At 34.7% G+C, this 25,333-nt stretch overlaps 1 protein-coding gene across 7 annotated transcripts in view; it reads left to right on the top strand.

Moving 5' to 3' along the window:
- The window catches only part of LOC120428975 (uncharacterized protein ZK1073.1), a 123,111-nt gene that overhangs the window by 78,607 nt on the left and 19,171 nt on the right, over nt 1–25,333 (top strand). For 6 of the 7 annotated variants that reach the window (XM_052711096.1, XM_052711097.1, XM_052711101.1 and 3 more), the window contains 4 exons: nt 15,563–15,613; nt 16,046–16,109; nt 16,222–16,339; nt 16,407–16,689. In XM_052711096.1, coding sequence (XP_052567056.1) covers nt 15,563–15,613; nt 16,046–16,109; nt 16,222–16,339; nt 16,407–16,689 — 516 coding nt within the window. Of the gene's footprint in view, nt 1–15,133; nt 15,187–15,562; nt 15,614–16,045; nt 16,110–16,221; nt 16,340–16,406; nt 16,690–25,333 lie in introns of those variants that run through there. The other variant, XM_039594109.2, reaches the window with a different exon arrangement.

A 25,333-nucleotide genomic window follows, 5' to 3' on the forward strand; every position in this document is an offset into this window, starting at 1 on the left:
CTGATGACGACGCGGAGTTGCCGCTCGCTTCGTTTCTCGTGGGTATAGAACTCCACTTTGTTCGCAATCAAGTGGGCCCGCGCGGTTTCGAAACGGTCCTCTGAGATACACAGCATTTTGATCCCAAACGGAGTCAGCTTGTAACTTGGCTTGGTTGTGCACGACAACATTACACTCCTCAGCTTGCCGAAGCATGAGCTTTCTTTACCACCAGAGGAGGTGGTTTCTTGGCCACTGGAACCGGTGGGACGCTTCCTTTCCCGGCTGGGTTACCATTGTTGTTGTTGTTGTTGTTCTCCACCAGCGGGCTAAACTTGTTGTTGTTGAGGAGCTGTTCCTCGTTGCCATTTCCGACGTCGGCTCCGTCGTCACTTGTCTTCTTCCGCTTCCGCGTTCCGCCAACGGGAAGAAACTCGTCGTCGGAGGAATCTTCCACCTCCATCCACAAGCACTTTGCGCGCAGCAACAACAGAAGAAAAACGCGTCCACCACGTTGAGCTGTCAAAGGGGTTCTGCAGCCTGAAACGTTGATGGGATAGAAATTTGGTGTCAAGGTGACTTTTATGTAAAATAAGACGCCCGATTTGATGGCTTACTCAGATTTCCGAAAGAACGTATTTTTCATCGAAAAAAAAACTAAAAAAGTTTTAAAAACTCTGCCATTTTCCGTTACTCGACTGTAAAAAAAATTGGAACATGTCATTTTAAGGGAAATTCAATGTACTTTTCGAATCTACATTGACCCAGAAGGGTCATTTTTTCATTTAGAACAAAATTTTTCATTTTAAAATTTCGTGTTTTTTTCTAACTTTGCAGGGTTATTTTTTAGAGTGTAACAATATTCTACAAAGTTGTAGAGCAGACAATTAGAAAAATTTGGAAAGGGGTTTGCTTATAAACATCACGAGTTATCGCGATTTTACGAAAAAAAAGTTTTGAAAAAGTTGGTCGTCATCGATCATGGCCGTTCATGGTCACCCGCGATAGACACGAACGACGAAACAAAGAGAAACGCAAAAAGAAACTGTTTCAAAACTTTTTTTTCGTAAAATCGCGATAACTCGTGATGTTTACAAGCAAACCTCTTATCTTTAAATATCAAAATTTTTGTAATTGTCTGCTCTACAACTTTGTAGAATATTGTTACACTCTAAAAAATAACCCTTCAAAGTTAGAAAAAATACGAAATTTTAAAATGAAAAATATTATTATAAATGAAAAAATGACCCTTCTGGGTCAATGTAGATTCGAAAAGAACATTAAATTTCCCTTAAAATGGCATGTTCCAATAACAGTTCCGTTACAGTCGAGTAACGGAAAATGGCAGAGTTTTTAAAACTTTTTTAGTGTTTTTGTCTATGAAAAATACGTTTTTTCGGAATTCTGAGTACGCCATCAAATTGGGCGCCTAATTTTGCATAAAAGTCCCTTTGACACCAAATTTCTATCTCATCACCATTTCAGGCTGCAAATTATTGAAAAAAAACCCCTTTTTTGCATGTTCAAAAATGGAAGGGGTCGTACCGCCCCTCCGTCACGAGATATTAAAAAAAACGGACCTCGGATTCGTGATCTACAACAAATGATTGAGAAGTATCAAACTTTACTGAAAATTCAAAACATAAAAAATGTAAAACTAAACTTAATAAAAGAGATGTCAAGTCACCCTTAACAAGAGTTTATTTGTTGTTAAATACTATTTTAATTGTAGGTATCACATGACATACAAATTTGATAAATTATTACTTATTTTTTTGATTTTTTTGTGGCATGAACAATAATTAACAATGTCAAATAAACAATGAATATCAAAAACGACATTTCTGCCATTAGAGCACATTGTTAACGCAAAACGTTGATGGCAATAACATCGTGTGTGGGTGTGTCTGTTTGGATGAAGTTGACAATTAGGTGTATCGTTTTGCGCGCGCGAAAAAGAAAACGAGCAAATAATACCCAAGTAGCCGAACTAATCGGATAAGTGGCACGTTCGACACTGCTGCTTTACTCTGTCACATGAGGCGTAATGTTTCACTTTTGAAAATCACAGTGTTAGGTGACAGCACTTGGGGATGTGGATTTTGAGGAATTACTTATTAATATCAAAATTAAACTTTAGTAAGTTGTCATCCTTGTGTACAACAATCAACCCCCGTTGGTTGGTCACTTTTTCGTTTGACACTTTTTTAGTTTGTACCCCGTTGGTTGGTCAAAGTCAAACTAAAAAGTGACAACTGTCGTGACACGGCGCTCACGCAAACTATCAGAACAAACGTTTGGTAGTGTGTGTGAACTCCGTGTAAAAGGGGTGTCAAACTAAAAAGTGACCTCGTTCGTTTGATAACAGTTGGTGTCAAACCATCGGGGTTTGAGTGTAATAATAAAAAAAGGATTTCCAATCTAAAACGTACAAACTTTTGACTTGATGGTGAATGCTACAACTGATGCTGATGACAGTTCCCTTAAAGGGAAACAAAACTTTAGCATTTGACCCACTTTTCAAACCAACTGCTGCTCACAACAATCAATTTCGTTCCGATTTGCATCCTCCGCTGCGCTTGGATGGTGGGAAGTCAGCCCTGGCTCTCCGTTACATTAAACAACTTTTCAAACTGCAGAAAATTTCAAAACAAGATAACTGCACTGTGCAACTTTGTCCATTGTGGACGACCCCTTTGAGGGTGTTGCTGTTGTTGTTGTTGAAGGGAAAATGAAACTCGTTGCACTACTTTGCGCTGATGAGAAAGTTTATAAATATTTAAGTAATTTTTTGTTCTGAGGAACATTGCTCAGTAGCACATTTTCTTAATATAAAATTCATGCTCTTCTCCTTCAAAGCAAAACGCAACTTGTTGCACAGACCGATTTCTGGCATCGAAAATAAAGCGCAACTCTTATTAGATTCGCATTTTCTCGGTGTGCGCAATCAAATTGTTTCGTGTGCGTCTTTTCAGCTTTCTGCTCATGAGTTCAAACACAAAACTGCTGGCTGGGAAGTGGGGTTGAGACGTCCATATTTTATTGATAGCTCGTTGAAAAGCGATGAAATTTTATTGATTTACCTCCAACACCAAGCCACACGTTCCCCTCCCAACCAATCTTTGGCATGCACGCGTTTCAACCAGCAGCACTTTGGTTAGAGAATAGGGAGTTTTGGGGTTTAATGAAAAGAATCTGAAAGAACCTTCTCGAGAAGCTAATTTTTCTGGAACTCAATTTTGCAAATGAAATTTTAAAATTTCAAATCAACTCAAAATTTCAAAAAAATGCCAATGAATGCTGAAAATATTAAAAAAAAATCGTTTGATTTGCAATCATTTTTTTATGTTTTGGCAACATTTTTACTTTTCCCCCCAGGAGAGATTTTTTTTGTATTGGTTTTATTTTTTAATATAAGCGGACCCCAAATAAATATAATTTTTGAGTTCGGAATAATGAGTTGAGCTTGTTTTTTTTTAGTCAGTTTAAGTAAATGGATTATTTTTTTTTTTTGAATATTTCTCAGGAGTTCTTCCAAGTTTACCTTTTTTTTGGTAAATTGTGATCCTGTTAATTACTTCTATTAGTAAGAGTTTTTTAAATTAAAAATAATTTAAAATTATGATCACTTTTTTTCCCTCAAAACAGCATCCAAATTTTTTTAAATATCAATAAACATTTTCAAATAACGATGTCTTACATTACAGATTTGCTTTTCAACAGCTAACATTAACATTACTGCAAAATAACCGCAACTTATCGGTATCAAAATGTTCGAGTTTTGTTCGCGGTAAATTTAACGGAGTTTGGGTGATCCTTCCAAGATCAGAAAGACTTTGATAAGGACAGTTTTTGCCATTTTTGAAAACATAAAAATATATCTTTTTACTGTAAATTCGATGTTTTAAAAAGAAGACGTTTAACTGGAAATTTGGTGAAAAATATTTTTTTATTTTTTTGATCTGGTTCAAACTTTGTGGGAAAAAGAAGCTATTTTGTGCCATTGGTTCACCCATACAAGTCTCCAAACAATTTTGGTAGCTGTTGTGTGTGTGTGTGTGTGTGTGTGTGTGGTCCAATCCAATACCCGCTAACCGGTAGCGATATTATGGGAAAGTATAGTTTGTATCAGACTTTGTATATGCCGAATGCTGATACAACTTATCTCAGTCCCGGGTATTAGGTGGTGATAGCCCTCGCGCTGCTTCCAACGACCCATTTCAGAATGACAGAGCTCCTTGCGGTCCAATTCCGAGGTCGCTGGGCATTGTTCGGCCCCGCCTAAACATAGAAGCAAGCATCTGAAGGAAACTCGATCTATATTTAGACTTCCAATCCCCTCAGGCAAATCAGGGATCAGCGCGTATTTAATATGAGAAGATAACATGTTTCAACACTACGGATAATTTCACTGCTAGAGTGTAAACCTTCTGATGGCCGACTGCTTAGCGTCCCAGACCACCAATCCAAAGGCGTGAGTTCGAATCCCACCTGATTCATTTTCGTTTTTGTTCATATTCAAAGTTCAAATTTCTGATTCCAAATTTCAAAGGTACCGACCGGGATTTGATCCCTGAACCTTCTGCTTGTGAGGCAGAAGCCGTAACCATTAAGCCACGGAGCCGGTCTCCAAACAATTTTGGCAGCTGTTCATACAAAAATGGTACGTTAATATTCAAACAGCTGTAATTTTTGAGTGATACTTTTGGACTGTTGAGAAAAAAAATGGTACGCGGAAAAAATTGGCCGATTTTTAAATTATTTTTTTTTCGCGACTACTCAATTTCCCAAAAAAAGTATTTTTTGATTTTCGAGATTTTTTTATATGTTTTAGGAGGCAAAAATCAGCAACTTTTGAGCCATAGAGAAGCATGGTAAAAAAAATCTGCCGCTGAGTTATGCATTTTTGAAAAAAATATTGATTTTTGTAAAAAATAAAAATTTTATGCAAAAAAAAAATAATTTAAAAGAATAAATCAAGTCTAACATTTCAAAAGGCCGTTTTAAAATGTTATTCTTGATTCATTTTTTTATGTTTTAGAAAAGATCAGAAAATTTCACGGGTTCTAAAGTTCCTTTTTGGAAGTTTTTTTAATTATTAAAATAGTTTTTTTTTTATAAAATCGGCTTTTAAATTTAAAAATTCTTTAAATTTTTGAGAATTTTTTAAATTACTTCTTATCTTAAAAATTGAAGAAACCCATATTTTGAAACAAAATTAGTTATTTTTTTACAAATCAACCTCTGTTTTTTTATAATTTTGTTTGCTTTTTTCATAAGTTTCCAGTCACCTTTTTGATTTCTCATAAATTTCAACGATTAGTCTATCATTCGCATTAATTTTGTCAATAAATAATACAGGACATAACAAAAATTACTGCTAATGATTCAAATTGGCTTGAATATAAATTTGGAGAATTTTGAAATCTTTTTACTAGTTTTGACTTGGCAACTTTGATGTAGAACAGGTCTAATACTGCCAATGAACAAAAACTTAATAAGATATTGGAATTTAAAAATAATAATAGCGAATAAAGTAGAACAAAAATTATTAAAATGAAGCTTTTAACAGAAATAAAATTGCTTAAAAAGAATCTCCTTAGCACGACAAAAATAAATTAAATTTGAAAATACTTTTAGGCAGCAGAGGGTTAAACATGTATGAGCAAAAAACAAAAAGAGATTTTTTTTATTTTCCTGATATTCTTTGATTCAGATTTCTCATATTCGAGTATCCGAACTTGCGGATAATCGCATCCCTAGAAAAAAAATAGTTGCTGTGAGTCTTCGCTGAATTATAAGTCATTTAATTTTGTAAATTTTATGATTTTTTAAAATTATTTTTCTTTGTTTATTATTAGTATGATTTATCAATTGCAATACGATTAAAATAAATTTTATACCCACAATCGCCAAAAATATTGTATAAATTTGGCTTGCAAGCTCTTAATTTTTTTGTCTGCTTTTTCTTTTTAAATAAAATTTGCATTGGCCTAATCGAAAATTGCAACTAGTTTGACTAGAAGCAGTTTAGATAGTGCTTAAAGAATTGACTAAGAGTATTGTTCACATAAACTCACACATAAACACATACATTTGTTTAGTTTTTAATTCTGAATTTATAAGTATACATGAAAGTGTGTCTACGAGATTTTAGTAAAAAGTTCATTTTTATAGCCGCGCCTCTGTTAGAAATACAAAACTTTTTTTTCATTAAAAAAAATCTTTCCACTTAACTTTTCGCAAAACAAATTCCTAGGGCGTCCAATTTTCCCGGGTTTTGAAATTCCCGGGAAACGGGAAAAATATTTTATGAATCCCGGGAATTCCCGGGATCCCGGGAAATTTTGGTAACAGTCCCAAAATCAATGTTTTTGTTATATTTGTTTTATTTTTTATGCTTAAAATCAAAGAATTAGCTCAGTTCTATTAATTGGTTATAGTCTGCACTTCTAGAGTTGTCTTTCATATGTTTATAGGACCTATTTAAAAAAAACTCTAGACTTCAATCTAAACAAGGCCAGCAGTTTTTAGATAGCCTAAAAAAATGATTTTATTTTTGTTCTTTGCGTTGCTTTTGATTTTTATGTTTCATTAAAAATCCATTAAATTAACTAATGTGATTTAAATTAAATAGGTTTCTTTAAAATATGTTTTATTCATTTTTATTTATTTGACATTCATGACTAAAAAGGCTTTAAAAGTTTCTTTGAAAGTTTAAAAAAAAAACATCATCGACACCAAAATAAAGTGATACCAGTCAATGTAAAATTTCAGATAAATAAAGAATGTCTTGTTTTATGTTAAACATATTTTACAAATTATCTTTAAGAGGCAGTATTTGTAAATATTGCTCGGTTTGTTCTAGAGGTCGTATCGAGGTGCTTCGATTTGGATGAAACTTTCAGCGTTTGTTTGTCTATACATGAGATGCACTCATGCCAAATATGAGCTCTCTACGACAAAGGGAAGTGGGGTAAAACGGGCTTTGAAGTTTGAGGTCCAAAAAACCAAAAAAATCTTAAAATTGCTCGCATTTCCGTAAAACTTTATCAATTCCAACTCTATTAGATGCATTCGAAAGGTCTTTTGAAGCACTTCAAAATGTGCCATAGACATCCAGGATTGGTTCGACTTTTTCTCTTAGCTTTTGCAAATTACTGTCAAAAATGGATTTTTTTAAAACCTTAATATCTTTTCCCAACAGCCTCCAACACCCATACTCCCATAGGTCAAAAGATAGGTAATTACATGGACTATAAGCCTACGGTGTTAACTTTTTGGCCAATCACAGTTTTTCTCATAGTTTTTCGATTTTTCTAGAACAAACATTTTACAACGTTAGTTTTTGCCCTGTAGGCCGCCATAGCGGCACATTTTGGTCTCAATTTTGTCATATTCGGAATCCTCGGACAATTTCACGTAAGTTAGTAGTATTGGGGTTGTAAATTGGATTTATAAAATAATTAAATAAAACATTTTTGAAAAAAGAAATGGATCTTATTTCCCCAGTGATGAATACGTCAAATGCTGTATCAAGTAGGCGAAAACCTGTTTTACCCCTAATCCAACAAATTGTTAAAAAATATTTTAATTCATTGTAAATGGCAATTTTTCCAATCAAATTTACTACTCCAATACTTCTAACTTACGTGAAATTGTCCGAGGATTCCGAATATGACAAAATTGAGACCAAAAAGTGCCGCTATGGCGGCCTACAGGGCAAAAACTAACGTTGTAAAATGTTTGTTCTAGAAAAATCGAAAAACTATGAGAAAAACTGTGATTGGCCAAAAAGTTAACACCGTAGGCTTATAGTCCATGTAATTACCGATCTTTTGACCTATGGGAGTATGGGTGTTGGAGGCTGTTGGAAAAAGATATTAAGGTTTTAAAAAAATCCATTTTTGACAGTAATTTGCAAAAGCTAAGAGAAAAAGTCGAACCAATCCTGGATGTCTATAGCACATATTGAAGGGCTTCAAAAGACCTTTCGAATGCATCTAAGAGAGTTGGAATTGATGAAGTTTTACGGAAATGCGAGCAATTTTAAGATTTTTTAGGTTTTTAGGACCTCAAACTTCAAAGCCCGTTTTACCCCACTTCCCTTTGTCGTAGAGGGCTCATATTTGGCATGAGTTCATCTCATGTATAGACAAACAAACGCTGAAAGTTTCATCTAAATCGGAGCACCTCGATACGACCTGTTACACATTGGTGAAAAACTCGCTCTTAAATCACTAACGCCAACTGGGGATAATCAAGACAAAAGTCTGAATAGGTATAGGAGAAAAATCGAAACATTTTTCAAAAATATGCATGTAGTCTTACTGTCTTACTTTGTTACATTTGTCCTGATTGTCCACATGCGGCGGTGTTTGATGAATAATAGTTATATATTAAATAGAAAATATTTAAATCACTAAGCATTTTTCGGATTTCTAAACTAAAATTTTAACAATTTTCCGTAATATGCAAAATTAAGGATGATGTATGCCGATTACAAATTTTGAATGCTTTATATCGATAATTAAGTATTCAAATTCAATTTCTACATCCCAATCAGAACTGCCAGACCACACTTTGTTTTTTCTCAATTTCGGGAATTCCCGGGACAAAATATGAAAAATCCCGGGATTCGGGAATTCCCGGTTTTGGAAAAATCCCGGGAATTTTGTCCCGGGAATTCCCGGGATGGACGCACTACAAATTCCGAACTACAAAAAAAAATCAGTTCGTATCATTCCCTAGCTCACCGTATCCAATCTTTGCAAATTGATTGGCGAAAGTTTCTTCCCAGTCAGTCAGCCAACTCTCGCACAGCATCCATCCTTTTATTCCGGCACACAACCCGTCAGTCGGTTGGTCGGTTCCGGAGAGTTCGCCGGTCGTTTTCGCTGGAAAAAGTCCCCAGTTGGGTGAAAAACGCGTGCTGTTCTCACGGGGTGAAAAAAATAGAAAAAGAGTTTTCCCACGCGAGTGTGACAGGTGGAAAAAAGCAAGAAGAAAAAGTTGGCGTTCGGGTGCAACATTACAAATTCATTTGGATTCGGTTGACTTGCGTTTGCTAAAGTGTTTGTGTCAGTGTGACATTGTGGAGTGGGTCGTGAGGTTTTCTGGAACAGAAAATAACAGTGGCAATTGTTGTCACAGCTGCGAGGACAGAAGGATTTTCCGTTTTTCTTGGTCTGTTTGAAATTGGAAACGTGGATTTTGTGGCAATCAGAAAAGTAAACTATGTAACAAATTAAAATAAAAAGAGTGCATACAAAAATGCAACATAAAAAATGTCACAAACAAAACATAAGAAATTTTTGTAAAACAAATATTTTTTTAAATAGTGCATTGTTGACAGTAAGATTTTTGGAACATTTTTTTTCTCAAGAAGCTACAACAATAGATATAATTTTTTTTTGACATCACATTTGAGCAAAAATTTATCTCATCTACAAAAAGCTTGCTCTCAGAACGAGGTTTCTTCAGCAAGGTTTGTTAAATATGTCTCCAAAGTTACTCTTTTAACAGAATATAGGTTAATGCACGTGTGTCAATCGCGTTCTGACCTGAAATATATTTGGCAAGTTGTCGCACTTACATCAAATTTAAGGGTGTGTCAAGATAGCAAGACAAGATTGAAACTACTTTTATATGAAAAGTGACAAAAATCCACGGAGTTTTTTCGGTTTTTATAGAATATCTCAGGATTGAAATCGAAATTTGGGGATCTGTAAAGGTCAAAAGGTGAGGCATTGTGAGCTGCATAAAATGGTGTTCTTAACACAATTTTGCCCAAAATGCACGTGCGACAAGTTAGCACGACAGTGACGAACTACACAGCAAGATGATACATAATGATGGCTATTTCATGCAGCATAATGTCCCTAATGATGGTGGCATTTATCGTTAAAGTTTCTCGCAATTGCTGTTATAAAAAAGACTCAATTTTGGAAACTTCAACTCTTCTGCTAGGGTTCAGAAGTTTCTCCAACCCCTATAAAAAGACAACTCTGGTGAACTTTTCAAGGAGACGCCCGGTACCTCGACCAACCCAAACTCAACTCTCGCAAATTGCTTTTAACGATTGCGATCTTGTCAGCGTGCCCATCGAAACTCAACAACTGGCACAGTCGATGCTCCAGATGCTCTTGACTGGGCAGAAACGGTCATAAATCGTTTAAGGCCAGAACGTGCCGGCGGTGCCTGGTTTGGGCCGGTCAGCACCAGCCTCCTCCAGACAAGAACAACGTTTTCAACGTTCAGCAGCAAATGCTCGGCTGTTTATATCGGTGTGTAAATTCTGCGCCGAGTGGACTCGTTGGTAGTTCAGTCCAGATGATAAAGTGAGTTCCTTAATTGATTCACGATCTGACAGCTCGATGGGTGCGGAAAAAGTTAAGAACGGCGTAATACGTATTGAATTTGATGGTTTAAAAATATGAAAAACAAGCTTTTCCCGGCAAACTTCGTCTTGCCCTTTTTTGGTTTTTTCCCTTCTCTCTGTCTCAACCTTTTGACATTTTGTATTATTTTTCTTTGAACTTATCGCCTCCTATGATCAAAATTTTTATTTTTGAACCGTTTCCCATACAAACGACAGGTGTACCGGAATCGGTTCCAGAGTGGCCAAAGTGTCAATTTGTTAGCGTATAAATCTTCCTTGGACTTACACGAACCCAATGCAACAAAAAGCAGCTCGAACCGACGCTCCATATTGAACTGATTCGCGTTCGAACAAAACCGTCGAAATTTTTTATATATATAGAAGATAATAAAAGTTGAGTAAATGTTAATAAGAGAACATTAAACCAGAGAGTTAACTTAAATGTTTTTAAATCTTCTCATTTCGAGGTTTAGGAAAGTGAGATTTGGCAAAAAAAAAGAACCTTAGCTTGATTAGTAGTCTGTGAATGACTCCATAAAATACAAAATAAAGCTGCTTGACAGTCAATGTTGGTGGTCGTGGTCAGAATAATCTCAATCGTATCGGAAATTGATTTCTCAGGAAATTAACTTTCTTGATCGAAAGCACTAAACAGTTCAGTCACTTTCTTGTGCGGTGAGTCTCAGTTTCTGACTGTTGCTGTTTGTTTCCTCCTTGGGTAGTGATAATTTTGCGGAAGTTATATTCCACGAGAAAGAGGCAATCAACTTTCAATTGATTCAAATTATTTGATCAAAGTTGAATTACTGGGTTGATTATTAAGTGTAATTCTAAAACAACGTCATGAAGGAAATTAAATGGAAATATCATCTTATTGCAAATATTTTTAAGAAACTCAAAGTTTCTAAATAAAACTCTTTCCAAGAAATGTGAAAGCGTCTAGCATGCTTCCATGAAATAGTTCATTAATTACCTGGTGTTAACAACTAATATCCTCACATTTATCCCCCGATAAGAAAATGTGTACAGGGGGTGAAGGTCGGAAAACTTATTCCTCGACAAGCCCCGATGATGGAGTAAGTTTATTACTGAAACGTGATAAAACGGCCCCCCCGTGGGCGAGAAATTCCAATTGCTTTTCTCAAGCTGAGGGACGTTGTTTGTGCTTACCATGAAAGTTTAACTTTAGGACAGTGTGTCAATATTGTGCTTACTCCACTAGTTTGGGGATGTGGCGAGGGCCCATTTGCCTAAAGCTACGGCTCAGGTAAACCATCCCTAATGAGAGTTCGTTGACATGTTGCGATTATATTTTTTTGGGTGTGTTGGCCTAGCGTGACTGGCACATATTTGTTTTGGCTTACCGAAAAAAGGAATGTGGAACTTGTTGATTTGAGGGCATGGTTTCCGAAAATAGACTTTTGGGGAATCCCTCAGCAACAGGGTGTGGACTGAGTGGTTTTGTGTTGGCTTGATTTAGTTATGAGTGGTCGTTTATTATTGTCAGGTTTTGAAGCATCGTTAAATTATGAAATCCAAAAAAAAAAGTAAAAAAAAAATTCACAGAATCGAAGATATTTTTTTGGTGACTGATTTTCTCCTACCTTTCCTTTCCTTTCATTTCCTTTCCTTTCCTTTCCTTTCCTTTCCTTTCCTTTCCTTTCCTTTCCTTTCCTTTCCTTTCCTTTCCTTTCCTTTCCTTTCCTTTCCTTTCCTTTCCTTTCCTTTCCTTTCCTTTCCTTTCCTTTCCTTTCCTTTCCTTTCCTTTCCTTTCCTTTCCTTTCCTTTCCTTTCCTTTCCTTTCCTTTCCTTTCCTTTCCTTTCCTTTCCTTTCCTTTCCTTTCCTTTCCTTTCCTTTCCTTTCCTTTCCTTTCCTTTCCTTTCCTTTCCTTTCCTTTCCTTTCCTTTCCTTTCCTTTCCTTTCCTTTCCTTTCCTTTCCTTTCCTTTCCTTTCCTTTCCTTTCCTTTCCTTTCCTTTCCTTTCCTTTCCTTTCCTTTCCTTTCCTTTCCTTTCCTTTCCTTTCCTTTCCTTTCCTTTCCTTCCCTTTCCTTTCCTTTCCTTTCCTTTCCTTTCCTTTCCTTTCCTTTCCTTTCCTTTCCTTTCCTTTCCTTTCCTTTCCTTTCCTTTCCTTTCCTTTCCTTTCCTTTCCTTTCCTTTCCTTTTAAACCCCATCTAAAACCCAAAAGGACCTTCACTAAAGGTTGTTACGGCCTTTTTATAAAACCTACATAGGAGTTCAAGGCTTTACAACTATATCCTAACAACCTCCTCAAAGCTATAATAAAACCTTTGTTATAACCTTGTTGGGCTGGTACAAATTTTATTTCGAGTTTTTGTCAAAAATGGCCTGAATTGTTTTTTCTCCAAAAGACTCCAAAATTTCAAAAGAAATTTAAGTGCAATCAGCCAAATCTTACATTTTTGGAAAATTAATGATTGCAAAACAACTGAACTAGTTTAAAATGCATTTTGAAACACTTTTTGCATTCAAATGTTGAGACTATGGCTTGTTATTTCAATTTTTTTTCGATTAAGAATCTCGCAATCGAGAACGCCAAGGCAATGCTGTAGAGCAAATGATTTGAATATTTGATTTTTAATGCGTAGTCCACTCTCACGTTCATTTTTTGCGGTTTTCTGAGAAAACAAAAGAATCTTCGGCGAATGTTCGTGATCGAGGAAAAGAGAAGCAGTGAAAGAAAGTTGCTGATGCTGGCAATCACGAGATAAAAGAAGACAATTTACAAGCTATAGTGACGGTCGCTATACCTTTTGATATTTTTGGGCAAGAATCATCAAATGATAGTTTTTTCTATCACTCATTTACAACACTGCACAGTGTTCCGAAACCGAAATCTAGCGTGACAAAATTGATAGCGGCCACACGTTAAGATTTAGAGCTTTGGTATCTTCGGGGGCATCTTTTGGTATGGTAGACATTAGGGTGGTTCAAAATTTAGGGTGGTTCAGAATTTTTATTTTGACGGGATGCAAGTTAGCGCTTCGGTGTCTTCAAAAAAGTTGTAGGGAGCACCATTTTGAGCAACTTTGCTAAAAAGCACTAACTGGAAGTTTTTAGAGCTATTTTTTGTGATTTAGGTTAAGGTGTGCATGAAAAAATGAGTTTTTTTAATTTATCAACTCAGGCTTATGTCGTAGCGAGTTGGTGTCTTTTAGACGTTTGTAGAGCTTATCAAAACACACATTTATCTTCTAAGAATCGGATCGGATCTTTAAACGAAAGTTATAGCCAAAATACGACGAAAAAGACGCCATTTTGAAATGTGAATAACTTGAAAAGGTGGAGGAGTTTGACCACGCTCTTGGAAACATCTGAAAGTACACATTCAATAGTACATTTGCTATTTCGGAGGTCTTTTTTGTTTAACTCATTTAATCTCAATTTGAAAATGAGCATTTTCAAATCGTTTTTTGCCCATAACTTTTGAAAGAATTGACCAAACTTCGTTTTTCAAGCACAAAAATGTTCATTTTAACAAGCACTACAACTGTCTAGAAGGACCCAAAAATGTATAAAATGACTAGGTTGTAAAAGAAGAAACAAATTTTAGCTGAAATATTTCAGGAATCAACTAAATTAAAAAATAAATAAAAATAGTTTTTCGAAATTGTCAAAAAAAACAAAAATCTGTCAAAATCTGGCACAGATCATGATGAATCTTTATTCTGGCTGATACTTTAAAATTCTGGCAATCCCTGATTTATCTGGCAACCCTGTAGCACAGAAGTATTTTTTAATCAATATCACAAAAAAAACAATTTTGGACTCATGGAATGAGTTATCATATAAAAACCATTCTGTCAAGAATGTTAATGGACCATTTTACCATGATTTTGAATCTTTTAGTTTATAAACAAAAAATAGTTTTTTTGAATTATTGTTCTGTGTAAAAAAAACCTATAACAAAGCCCTTTCAATTTTATAATAACAAATTACCATTCTAAATAATTTGTTTCATGGTAAGATAATATTCAAATCAAATCAAATATAATTCTAATTTGATTCTTAAACCAAAAGAATAACAGCTGGTTGCATTGAAAAGGAAATTGTCTCTGGCTTAACCATTAAATGCTCACAAATATTATTTTTTATAGTTTTCGTTTTAAAACGTGATATTGACCCATTTTAAATTTTTGTATTTTTTTACTAACTTGTTCCCTGAACAATTATGCATAAGAATCAATGAAAACCTCAAGGTAATCCAAACCACTGCAAAGAAAAAGTCTTCTAAAGGAAGAAACTGTGAATTTCTTATGCAGAACTGACTGTGTCAGTGCCATATCCAGTGCATTGCATTGAATTGCTAATCACTGAAAGTAAGTCTTGAGCACAACTTTGGACCACGTGATCAGAATTATACGTTCCCTTCAAGTTTGTTCCAAATTGGTGAAAATCGAGTCCAAATGATTGCTCACAGAATATTTTTTTTCACGTGCGATTTTCTAATGTTTATTTCAACATACAGTTTTGGGATTTCTAGATGCTAGCTATCTGATTCGAAAAACCACAAAAATGTTTCCTTTCGAGCCATGAATTCCAAACTAAATTGATCGTAAAATCCGAGAAGATAACCTCCTGCTGAAGCAGTCAGTGTCTCGGCTCGGCTAAAAGCTTTTCAATGTTGTTCTTCAAGGAAACACAACTTCGTTCGATTGCTACATAATCCGCGTTTTTAAGAACGAGTGTATATTCGCAGAGGTTTTACGATTTACCTGTTGAATTAAAAAGATTTCAATAACAGTGTACAAACATATTTTTAAAGTGAGAAATCATCAGCAAATGTAGACAAAAATGGGTCGTCGGGTAATTATGTAATTTTTAAGTTATATAACCCAGATTGCATGAAAACAAATCATCGAACAATTTTTCGTTTGCAGAGCTCGCAACTTTGTTAATTAAATTGATTGAAATTTAAACCGTGTGTGTCAGTTTCTCTAATTTCTGGACGGATTATTTCACGATCGTAAATCAAAGCAAATTCATCCAGATCAAAGCGTAACACGTAACGAGATTAGCGTTAATCAGATTAAGCGATTTTCTAGTGCATGCAATTTTGCTTGTGGCCCAAATAACCCCTCTAATTGTAGTGGAATTGCATAAATTTAATTTGTGATCCGGCAGGATCAGATTACAACTTGAACTAATGTTTTATTTTTTTCCTTCTCCATTTGTTTTTCAGAGATACGCAGTTAACACAGAAAAGAGTGGAGAAATTATAGTCACAGTTCAGGTAAGTAACATCCCTCCATTTAAAATATTTGTCCATACTTTCACTTTCTCTTTCGTCTTCTATAAATTCCAATTTTCATCGAATATTTTATTTCGGTCACTGGAACAAAAGTTTCTCAAACAATAAACTTTCCCTCACCCACTGAGCTAACCCGGATATTATTATCCAGCCCACTTTTGCTTTTTTCTCGTTCTTCTCAAAACTTTCCGCAATCCGGGATCCGACTATTGGCATATTGATTAAATTTCCACCTTGTTTTATTTGGCAGCCGAAAAATGCGGGAAAACTTTTCTGGGAATTTATTTGCAGTCTCTTTCTTTTCCGGAAATTTAATCCACCTTGACAGCTCGTTTCACGTTTTTTTTCTTGTTGTTGGATTAAATTCATGAAATTTTCTTTTGTTTTTTCTCTTCTAATAACTGTCATAAATAGGGTGACCTGACACAGCAAGAAAAACGAGCCGTCTTCCTCACCGTGCACGATCTGGGATGCAATCGTAAGTATTTTTGATTATTTTACATGATTGGTTGAAATAAATTACATCAAAAATACAAAAATTCTGATATTTCGTTTTTAAACCATACTAAATCATCATTTTCCTGCTTCAGATGCCTCCTTCGAGGAGTTCGTCAACAGTGCGTGCATGATCGAGATCAAGGAACGATCCTGCTTCATCCACATCGACGTTCCTGGCCACGCTGACAATGCCCCAAATCTCGCAGAAAAGTAGGTCCCTTGGCAAATCGATTTCATAACTGACTAATCACCCAACCTCCTCCTCCTTGTCAACCAGTTTCCAGTTCCCGTCGCTGCAGCTGCTCGGCGAGGAGCTCGTCACGGTTCTGGACTTCCTGCACGTCAAGTACGTCATCGGGCTGGGCGAGGGCGCGGGCGCCAACGTCCTGGCCCGCTTCGGGCTGGCCCACCCGTCGCGCCTCCTCGGCCTCATCCTGATCAACGTGACCGGGTCGGCGGCGTCCGTCATGGACGCGTTCAAGACCAAGTTCATCAGCTGGAAGGGCAACGAGCTGGGCCAGTCGGCCGAGGACTTTCTGCTGTACCACAAGTTTGGCTACGTAAGTAGTTGGGGGATAATGCACAAAAAATAACAATATTCCATTTCATATTAGGCCAGAAAACACCCAATTTACGTACACAAAACAACCCCGCAATCCCCTATTTATATCGAGAAATTTTATTCGCTTTCAACGGGTAGAAAATAAATCTGTCGTTTTTCCTGTGAATCCGTTCCCCACCCCGATTTCTCTTTGTCTAAATGCAAATTACCCGGACCATCACTATCACACTCTATTTGTCTCTCTTTCTCTCTTGTTGTCTCCATTCCGTAATCCACCCCCATCATTCCATGTGTCACTTCACCACACACACACACACACACACACACACACACACACACACACACTCACTCAGTGTTATGTGTCTTTTTATTCAATCGGCATTTTGGATGTTCTAAATTTTTCATTATTCGTATAACATATTCATCAACCCACACGAACATTTCGGGACGAAATTTTGTTGTTGGGTTTTGGAAAGGGATGAAGGTGAAATGACCTTTTTTGGTAACAAGAATGTCATTATTCAGCAGTTCCACGCTAATCTCGAAAAGGTCCGATTAAATAGTTTGGTAATTTGGCTTGTCGGACACAGATTGTTCTGTGAATTCGCAAAATAAAGCCAATGATCTTATTATCACTGGAACGCCCAACGCATGTCCAACTTACACGGACGCCCAAGCCTCCCAAAAAAGGTGGAACGGTAACTTCAACTCGCTGGTTCTCGGGCATTACTCAACCAATCGGGACGATTCTTGTTTCCAGTGATTTGTAAGAATGTCTAGATAATTCTAAAATGTTGCAGAACTTGATTTGAACAAATCTGTAATTTCTGCGACCGATAACATCGTTCCACCTTTTTTAAAATGACGGCCTCCGCGGAATTTTTGGCGAATTTTTTTTTACACGCGAAAAAAAAAGTTGGAACGATGTTTTTGATCGCAAAAATTACAGATTTGATCAAATTAAGTTCTGCAAAAATCTTGAATCATCTAGACATCCTAACAAATCACTGGAAAGAAGAATCATCTTGATTGGTTGAGTTATGCCCGAGAACCAGCGAGTTGAAGTTACCGTTCCAACTTTTTTGGAGCCTTGGGCGTTGGAATGTTATTTGATATAAATTGGAACAATTTTTGATTAAATGCTGCACAATGTTTAGATTTTTTTTAACTTTTTTTTGCGGTTTTCAATAACTCTACAACTTTTGTGTAAAGTAAGGGCTCGTTAAAAAATTACATAACACAAAATGTTTCATTTTTATAATATTATTAGAGATTTTCTTAAAATATTTCCAAAGATTTTTTTGCTCACCTTCACATCTTTTGTTTTTTAAACTTCACATCTTTTTGTGAAGCTTTTGTATTGCATCATTTTTTGGCTAAACCTATTTCAAGTTTGAAATATTCAAAATTTTCAATATTTTTGTGCAGTTTTTTATGTAAAAACTATTTAAAGTTTCAAGAGAACGGTTAAGAGGAAGTATTTGTAAATATTGCTCGGTTTGTTCTAGAGGTCGTATCGAGGTGCTCCGATTTGGATGAAACATTTAGCGTTTGTTTGTCTATACATGAGATGAACTCATGCCAAATATGAGCCCTCTACGACAAAGGGAAGTGAGGTAAAACGGGCTTTGAAGTTTGAGGTCCAAAAAACCTAAAAAATCTTAAAATTGCTCGCATTTCCGTAAAACTTCATCAATTCCAACTCTCTTAGATGCATTCGAAAGGTCTTTTGAAGCACTTCAAAATGTGCCATAGACATCCAGGATTGGTTCGACTTTTTCTCTTAGCTTTTGCAAATTACTGTCGTAAATTGATTTTTTTAAAACCTTAATATCTTTTTGCAACAGCCTCCAACACCCATACTCCCATAGGTCAAAAGATAGCTAATTACATGGACTATAAGCCTAAGGTGTTAACTTTTTGGCCAATCGCAGTTTTTCTCATAGTTTTTCGATTTTTCTAGAACAAACATTTTACAACGTTAGTTTTTGCCCTGTAGGCTGCCATAGCGGAACTTTTTGGTCTCAATTTTGTCATATTCGGAATTCTCGGACAATTTCACGTAAGTTAGAAGTATTGGAGTTGTAAATTTGATTGGAAAAATTGCCATTTAGAATGAATTAAAATATTTTTTAACAATTTGTTGGATTAGGGGTAAAACAGATATTCGCCTACTTGATACAGCATTTGACGTATTGATAATGGGGTAAATAAGATCTATTACTTTCTTCAAAAATGTTTTATTTAATTATTTTTTTAAATCAAATTTACAACTCCAATACTTCTAACTTACGTGAAATTGTCCGAGGATTCCGAATATGACAAAATTGAGACCAAAAAGTGCCGCTTTGGAGGCCTACAGGGCAAAAACTAACGTTGTAAAATGTTTGTTCTAGAAAAATCGAAAAACTATGAGAAAAACTGCGATTGGCCAAAAAGTTAACACCGTAGGCTTAAAGTCCATGTAATTACCTATCTTTTGACCTATAAGAGTATGGGTGTTGGAAGCTGTTGCAAAAAGATATTAAGGTTTCAAAAAAATCAATTTTTGACTGTAATTTGCAAAAGCTATGAGAAAAAGTCGGACCAATCCTGGATGTCTATGGCACATTTTGAAGTGCTTCAAAAGACCTTCCGAATGCATCTGAGAGAGTTGGAATTGAAGAAGTTTTACGGAAATGCGAGCAATTTTAAGATTTTTCATGTTTTTTCGACCTCAAACTTCAAAGCCCGTTTTACCCCACTTCCCTTTGTCATAGAGGACTCATATTTGGCATGAGTTCATCTCATGTATAGACAAACAAACGCTGAAAGTTTCATCCAAATCGGAACACCTCGATACGACCTCTAGAACAAACCGAGCAATATTTACAAATACTGCCTCTTAATGTGCTTCTATCGGATGGTGAAGTAAAACGTCGGTCCCGGTTTCTCCTGTCTCGTCAGAGGCGCTGGAGCAGAAATCCCACGTTAGAGGAAGGCCATGCCCCGGGGGGCGTAGTGCCAATAGTTTCGTTTTTTTTTCGCCTCTTAATTATTTTTTAAATCAATATTACAACTCCAATACTTCTAAACTAACGTGAAAATTTCCGAGGATTCCGAATATAACAAAATTGAGACCAAAAAATGCCGCTATGGCGGCCTACAGGGCAAAAACTAACGTTGTAAAATGTTTGTTCTAGAAAAATCGAAAAACTATGAGAAAAACTGCGATTGGCCAAAAAGTTAATATCGTAGGCTTATAGTCCATGAAATTACCTATCTTTTGACCTATGGGAGTATGGGTGTTGGAGGCTGTTGCAAAAAGATATTAAGGTTTAAAAAAAATCCATTTTTAACAGTAATTTGTAAAAGCTTTGAGAAAAAGTTAAACCAATCCTGGATGTCTATGGCACATTTTAAAGTGCTTCAAAAGACCTTTCGAATGCATCTAAGAGAGTTGGAATTGATGAAGTTTTACGGAAATGCGAGCAATTTTAAGATTTTTTATGTTTTTTCGACCTCAAACTTCAAAGCCCGTTTTACCCCACTTCCCTTTGTCGTAGAAGGCTCATATTTGGCATGAGTTCATCTCATATATAGACAAACAAACGCTGAAAGTTTCATCCAAATCGGAGCACCTCGATACGACCTGTTACACATTGGTGAAAAACTCGCTCTTAAACAGGGTAGCGTGCTAAACAAAAAAAATCATGGTACAGTAGGTAGTTGTTAGGTAACTGGGCGTTGTTTAACTGGGCTGCTTTTAAACTGGGAGCTCGATAACTGGGCAAATGTCAAAAATCAAAAACAAACCAAAATAATCGAGGGTCATAAGATGCAAAATCAAGTGTAAAAAATATAACCTTATTTTTTATTTTTTGTGAAATTTTAAATCACAATTTAAGGAAACTTGAAAAATTGGCTCTGAGCACAAATTTAAGTAACTTTTATTTTTAATATTTTACCAAGAAAATATAATGCATTGCTGCACCTCTTGGCATATTCTGTTCAGCCCAGTTATCGAGCAGCATTCGGTAACTGGACTATGTTCCCAGCCCAGTTACCGATCAAGTACTGTATTCTAAAAATATTGAATTAAAAAAAAATTGAAGTCAAAATCGACCCGAATAATCAGGAGGCATAAAAATTGTCTTCTAATAACTTCAAAATTCAATGAAAATTTACGTGTAATCGACTGATTTTTTTTAAAGTTCACTTTCCTGGGATGAAAATTATTTTTAGCATGATTGAATTAATTTATAAACGTTTAGATTTTCTTGTTTTAATGTGCATACCAGTGCAAATAGTCCTTTTTGCTTTTTTTTTTCTTTAAAACTGGGATTTTCTGTAAACTCATAATAGAAAAACAATTGTACTGGTAGGGCGTCCATTTTTCCCGGATTTTTTATTTACATTTCTAGTCGCAGTTTCCACCAAACTGGACATTCGCACTTTAAAATTGCGATTGACAGGTGAGCAACATCGGCTCGCTTTGATCATTTTTTGAGAAAATTAAAATTTCCCAAGACAGTTTGACAAGTCGCAATAGTGCGATCGATAGCAATAATTTAGTGCGAAGTCCAAGTTAGTGAGAATTGCGCAATATTGTTATGATTTTTTAGCCTCAAGTCACAGATTACGCTCAATACTATTAATTGGTAATAATCTACACTTCAACCTAAACAAGGATAGCAGATTTTAGATAGCCTAAAAGATATTTTTAAAAAGTTCTGTAGTGTGCTTTGAATTTCAAATGCACCACATTTTCTAGTGCAATGTTATTGAAATTAAATAATCTCTTATATTTTTTATTTGACATGACTAGAAAAGCTTAACAACATTCTTTTAAATGTCTAAAAAAAAAAAAAAAACGTTAACAAATAAAATGATACTAGTAAATGTAAAATTTTACATAAGTTCAGAAAGTCATGTTTGATATAAGAAAATATTTTACTAATTATCTTTAAGTCACTACCGCCAACTTGAAAAAAATCGGCAATAAATTTGGAAATCGGTGTACTAATTGAACTGTTATGTTCCTGTTTTTACTGAAATCAATAACAAAAATCACAAAGTTTGTCCTGAACAGCTGTCTTAATTTTAAACATTTGACCTGATTTGCCACAGATGCCGGTGTTGGACGAAAAATAATTAAATATGATATTATTTTTGAATTAAAAATCATGAATATACATTTTGTTATACCCAGTCTTTTAAAAAATATTTAAAATTAACCCTCTACAACCTAACCCCGCCTTTAGACGGGCTTCGATTTAAAAAATCGCCAAAAATCAATTTTCCAACCGATTTTTGATATTTAAAAAGCATTGGAAAGAAGAACTCTTAAAATTTTAGAAAATTTCAGGGTTGGAAGTTTAACTTGTTTTATGTGACTTTGCCAATGTCTTTAAAAATGCCATTTTTTTAGGGGTCAACTTTGGCTGTGTTTTTTACTAACATTTCCTATATTTTCAGTAAAAAGAAGTATGCAGTAATTTTTGTAGTGTCCCAGACTATGCCTCTACGCATTTTTTTGCAATTTAAATGATGATGGTGCGATTCTATGGCAGAAAATGTGAAAAACATGCAAAAAATTGAAAAAGTGACTGTAAAAACATGAAAAAATTAGATAGGCGAAATGTAATTATATTAGACGGTAGAGTAGGCCAAATACTACCAAAAACAAACATAAACTAAACAAGATAAATGCAAATTAAAATACTAAAAATGAAACAAGAAAAACATAAAACAAGAGAAGTAAAGTTTTTCGTAGAACAAAAGTTGCTCAAAATGACCTCCTGAACATGGGAAAAATAAATATTTTCGAAAAAAAAATTTGGGCAGTAGAGGGTTAAATAGAATTATTTAAAGCGCTAGTCCAGGCCTGCCCATCGTCCGGCCCGTGAAGCCATTTCATCCGGCCCGCGACGGCTTTTCAAAATAGTTCTTTGACCGGCCCTTAAGGCTCTTCATGATGTATTTAATGAATAAATTGATTGTCTGAATTAAAAAACTAAGCTCGAGATCAAATTTTAACATATTATAACAACATTCTTCATATTTGAATTTAGTTCTTAAAATTTCTATATTGATATTTTTAAACTGAAAAATTGAACAAGAAAAAAAATTATCCATTTCGTTAAATTGTAAAATTTCTAAAAAAAAACTTGGATTGTTGTCTAAAACTGTACAAAAAGACACTAAAATTGAATTTATTTCAGTTTTAACTGTGTGTACTTCAAATTGAAGTTTTTTTTCTATTTTTTTAAATAAATAAGAAAGCAGAAAACTTTTTTTTTTTCAGTGATAAAGTTTTTTATTGGAAAAAAGCTAATTATTCATACTGAAAATAGATCGATGCAAATATTCTAAAAATATTAAAAAATTTCTCAAAATGAGGCAAAAAATTAGGAAGCAAAAATTAAATTTTTTCATAAATTTTGAATTTTGAAGAATAATGAACTGAAAATGATTTAATTGATATTTTTTACACTTTTTAAACTGTGTGTGTATTTAAAATCATTTTGAAATATTTTTAAACTATTTGAATGAAGCTGCACAACAACGCAAAACATTTTTTTTTGAAAGGATATTCGAATTCAAATTCCGTTTGAATAAATTTTAGTATGATTTTTTAAATTCAACTCAAAAAAACTGCAACGATCATTGAATTTTGATTTTTTTAATAAAAAAAATATCAAGGTATTTAATTGCAATCGCCAAAACCAATAACTATACAATTTTAAACAAACATAAATTGAAATTAGTCAAATAAACACATTTTTGAAGGCTATCTTTGTTTTTCATTCCTTAAATCAAGATATTTGAATCTTATTTGCAACACTAGTTCTTTAATTTATTTACTTTGAAAGAACCCAAACATCAAAAAGGAAAAAAATGTGTTTTCTTTTATCAAATATTAGTTCCGGCCCGCCAATGCTTCAGAAAAATCAGATCTGGCCAGCAGGGCCAAAAGGTTGGGCACCCCTGCGCTAGTCACTTAGCGGATTCCCTTATAAGTCAAATGAATGCTAATATTTGCTGAATAAAAAATTTAATGCTGTAAAATTCTTATCGATTTCTAAGTATTCCACTGTTCATCTTTTTTCACTAGCAAATCTGAATTTTAAGACCATATATAGTTTTCTTTCAATTTCGGGAATTCCCGGGACAAAAAATAAAAATTTTCGGGATTCGGGGATTTTTGGTTTTGGGAAAACTTCCGGGAATTTCATTCTATGGCTTGTAATTTTAAATTTTCATGTTTTCCGAACGATATAAATTTTTCATTTTTTTTCGAATGACATAAACTTTCAAAAATATTTGCAGCTGCCTAAATAAAATGAATTCAAAAATTTGGCAAACTCTTTTTTCTACCATTTTTAACCTTCGGGAAGTCGCGTGTTTTCGCCTTTCTTACAAGTGCCCTTACAAACTGTGTACAAAGTACACGTACGCTACCTCCGGTGGGTTAAAGTGCACAAACTAAAACCATTGGACCAATTCTGAGGGCAGATAGCGTTTGTAGTGCTAAATCACTTCTTTCGAATGCAACATTGATGGATAATTTAATGTTTTTTTTTAAATTAGAACAATTAGTCCAAAATCAATCCTCAAAAAAAAATTAGTTTTTATCCAAATTTAATCCTGAACTGCAACATTTTTTGAGGGGTTTGGCTTGAATTTCTAAAAGAAAAAAATCCTAATAAATTTCCAGAAAAGTAAGATTTTCTGAAACACCCAAATCGTACACTGAAAAACTGAGCAGTGATAGTAGATTCACTTATAAATGGTTTTAGAGAATGTCAATATTTATTTTTTGATATTATCCATGTGTTGTGTCTTTTAAAAAGAAAACTACGAGCAAATATTCTGCAGTTTAGAATATTTGTATTTAATAGGGTAATTCTCCGCCAACTCACACAGCAGTTGCCCCGACCCCTCTTCGATTTGCGTGAAACTTTGTCCTAAGGGGTAACTTTTGTCCCTGATCACGAATCTGAGGTCCGTTTTTTGATATCTCGTGACGGAGGGGCGGTACGACCCCTTCCATTTTTGAACATGCGAAAAAAGAGGTGTTTTTCAATAATTTGCAGCCTGAAACGGTGATGAGATAGAAATTTGGTGTCAAAGAGACTTTTATATAAAATTAGACGCCCGATTTGATGGCGTTTTCAGAATTCCGAAAAAACGTATTTTTCATTGAAAAAAACACTAAAAAAGTTTAAAAAATTCTCCCATTTTCCGTTACTCGACTGTAAAAAAATTTGGAACATGTCATTTTATGGGAAATTTAATGTACTTTTCGAATCTACATTGTCCCAGAAGGGTCATTTTTTCATTTAGAACAAAATTTTTCATTTTAAAATTTCGTGTTTTTTCTAACTTTGCAGGGTTATTTTTTAGAGTGTAATAATGTTCTACAAAGTTGTAGAGCAGACAATTACAAAAAATTTGATATATAGACATAAGGGGTTTGCTTGTAAACATCACAAGTTATCGCGATTTTACGAAAAAAAGTTTTGAAAAAGTTGGTCGTCATCGATCATGGCCGTTCATGGTCACCCGCGACAGACACGGACGACGAAACAAAGAGAAACGCAAAAAGTAACTTTTTCAAAACTTTTTTTCGTAAAATCGCGATAACTTGTGATGTTTAT

The sequence above is a fragment of the Culex pipiens genome, chromosome 3, assembly GCF_016801865.2.
Source record: "Culex pipiens pallens isolate TS chromosome 3, TS_CPP_V2, whole genome shotgun sequence".
Lineage (NCBI taxonomy): Eukaryota > Metazoa > Arthropoda > Insecta > Diptera > Culicidae > Culex > Culex pipiens.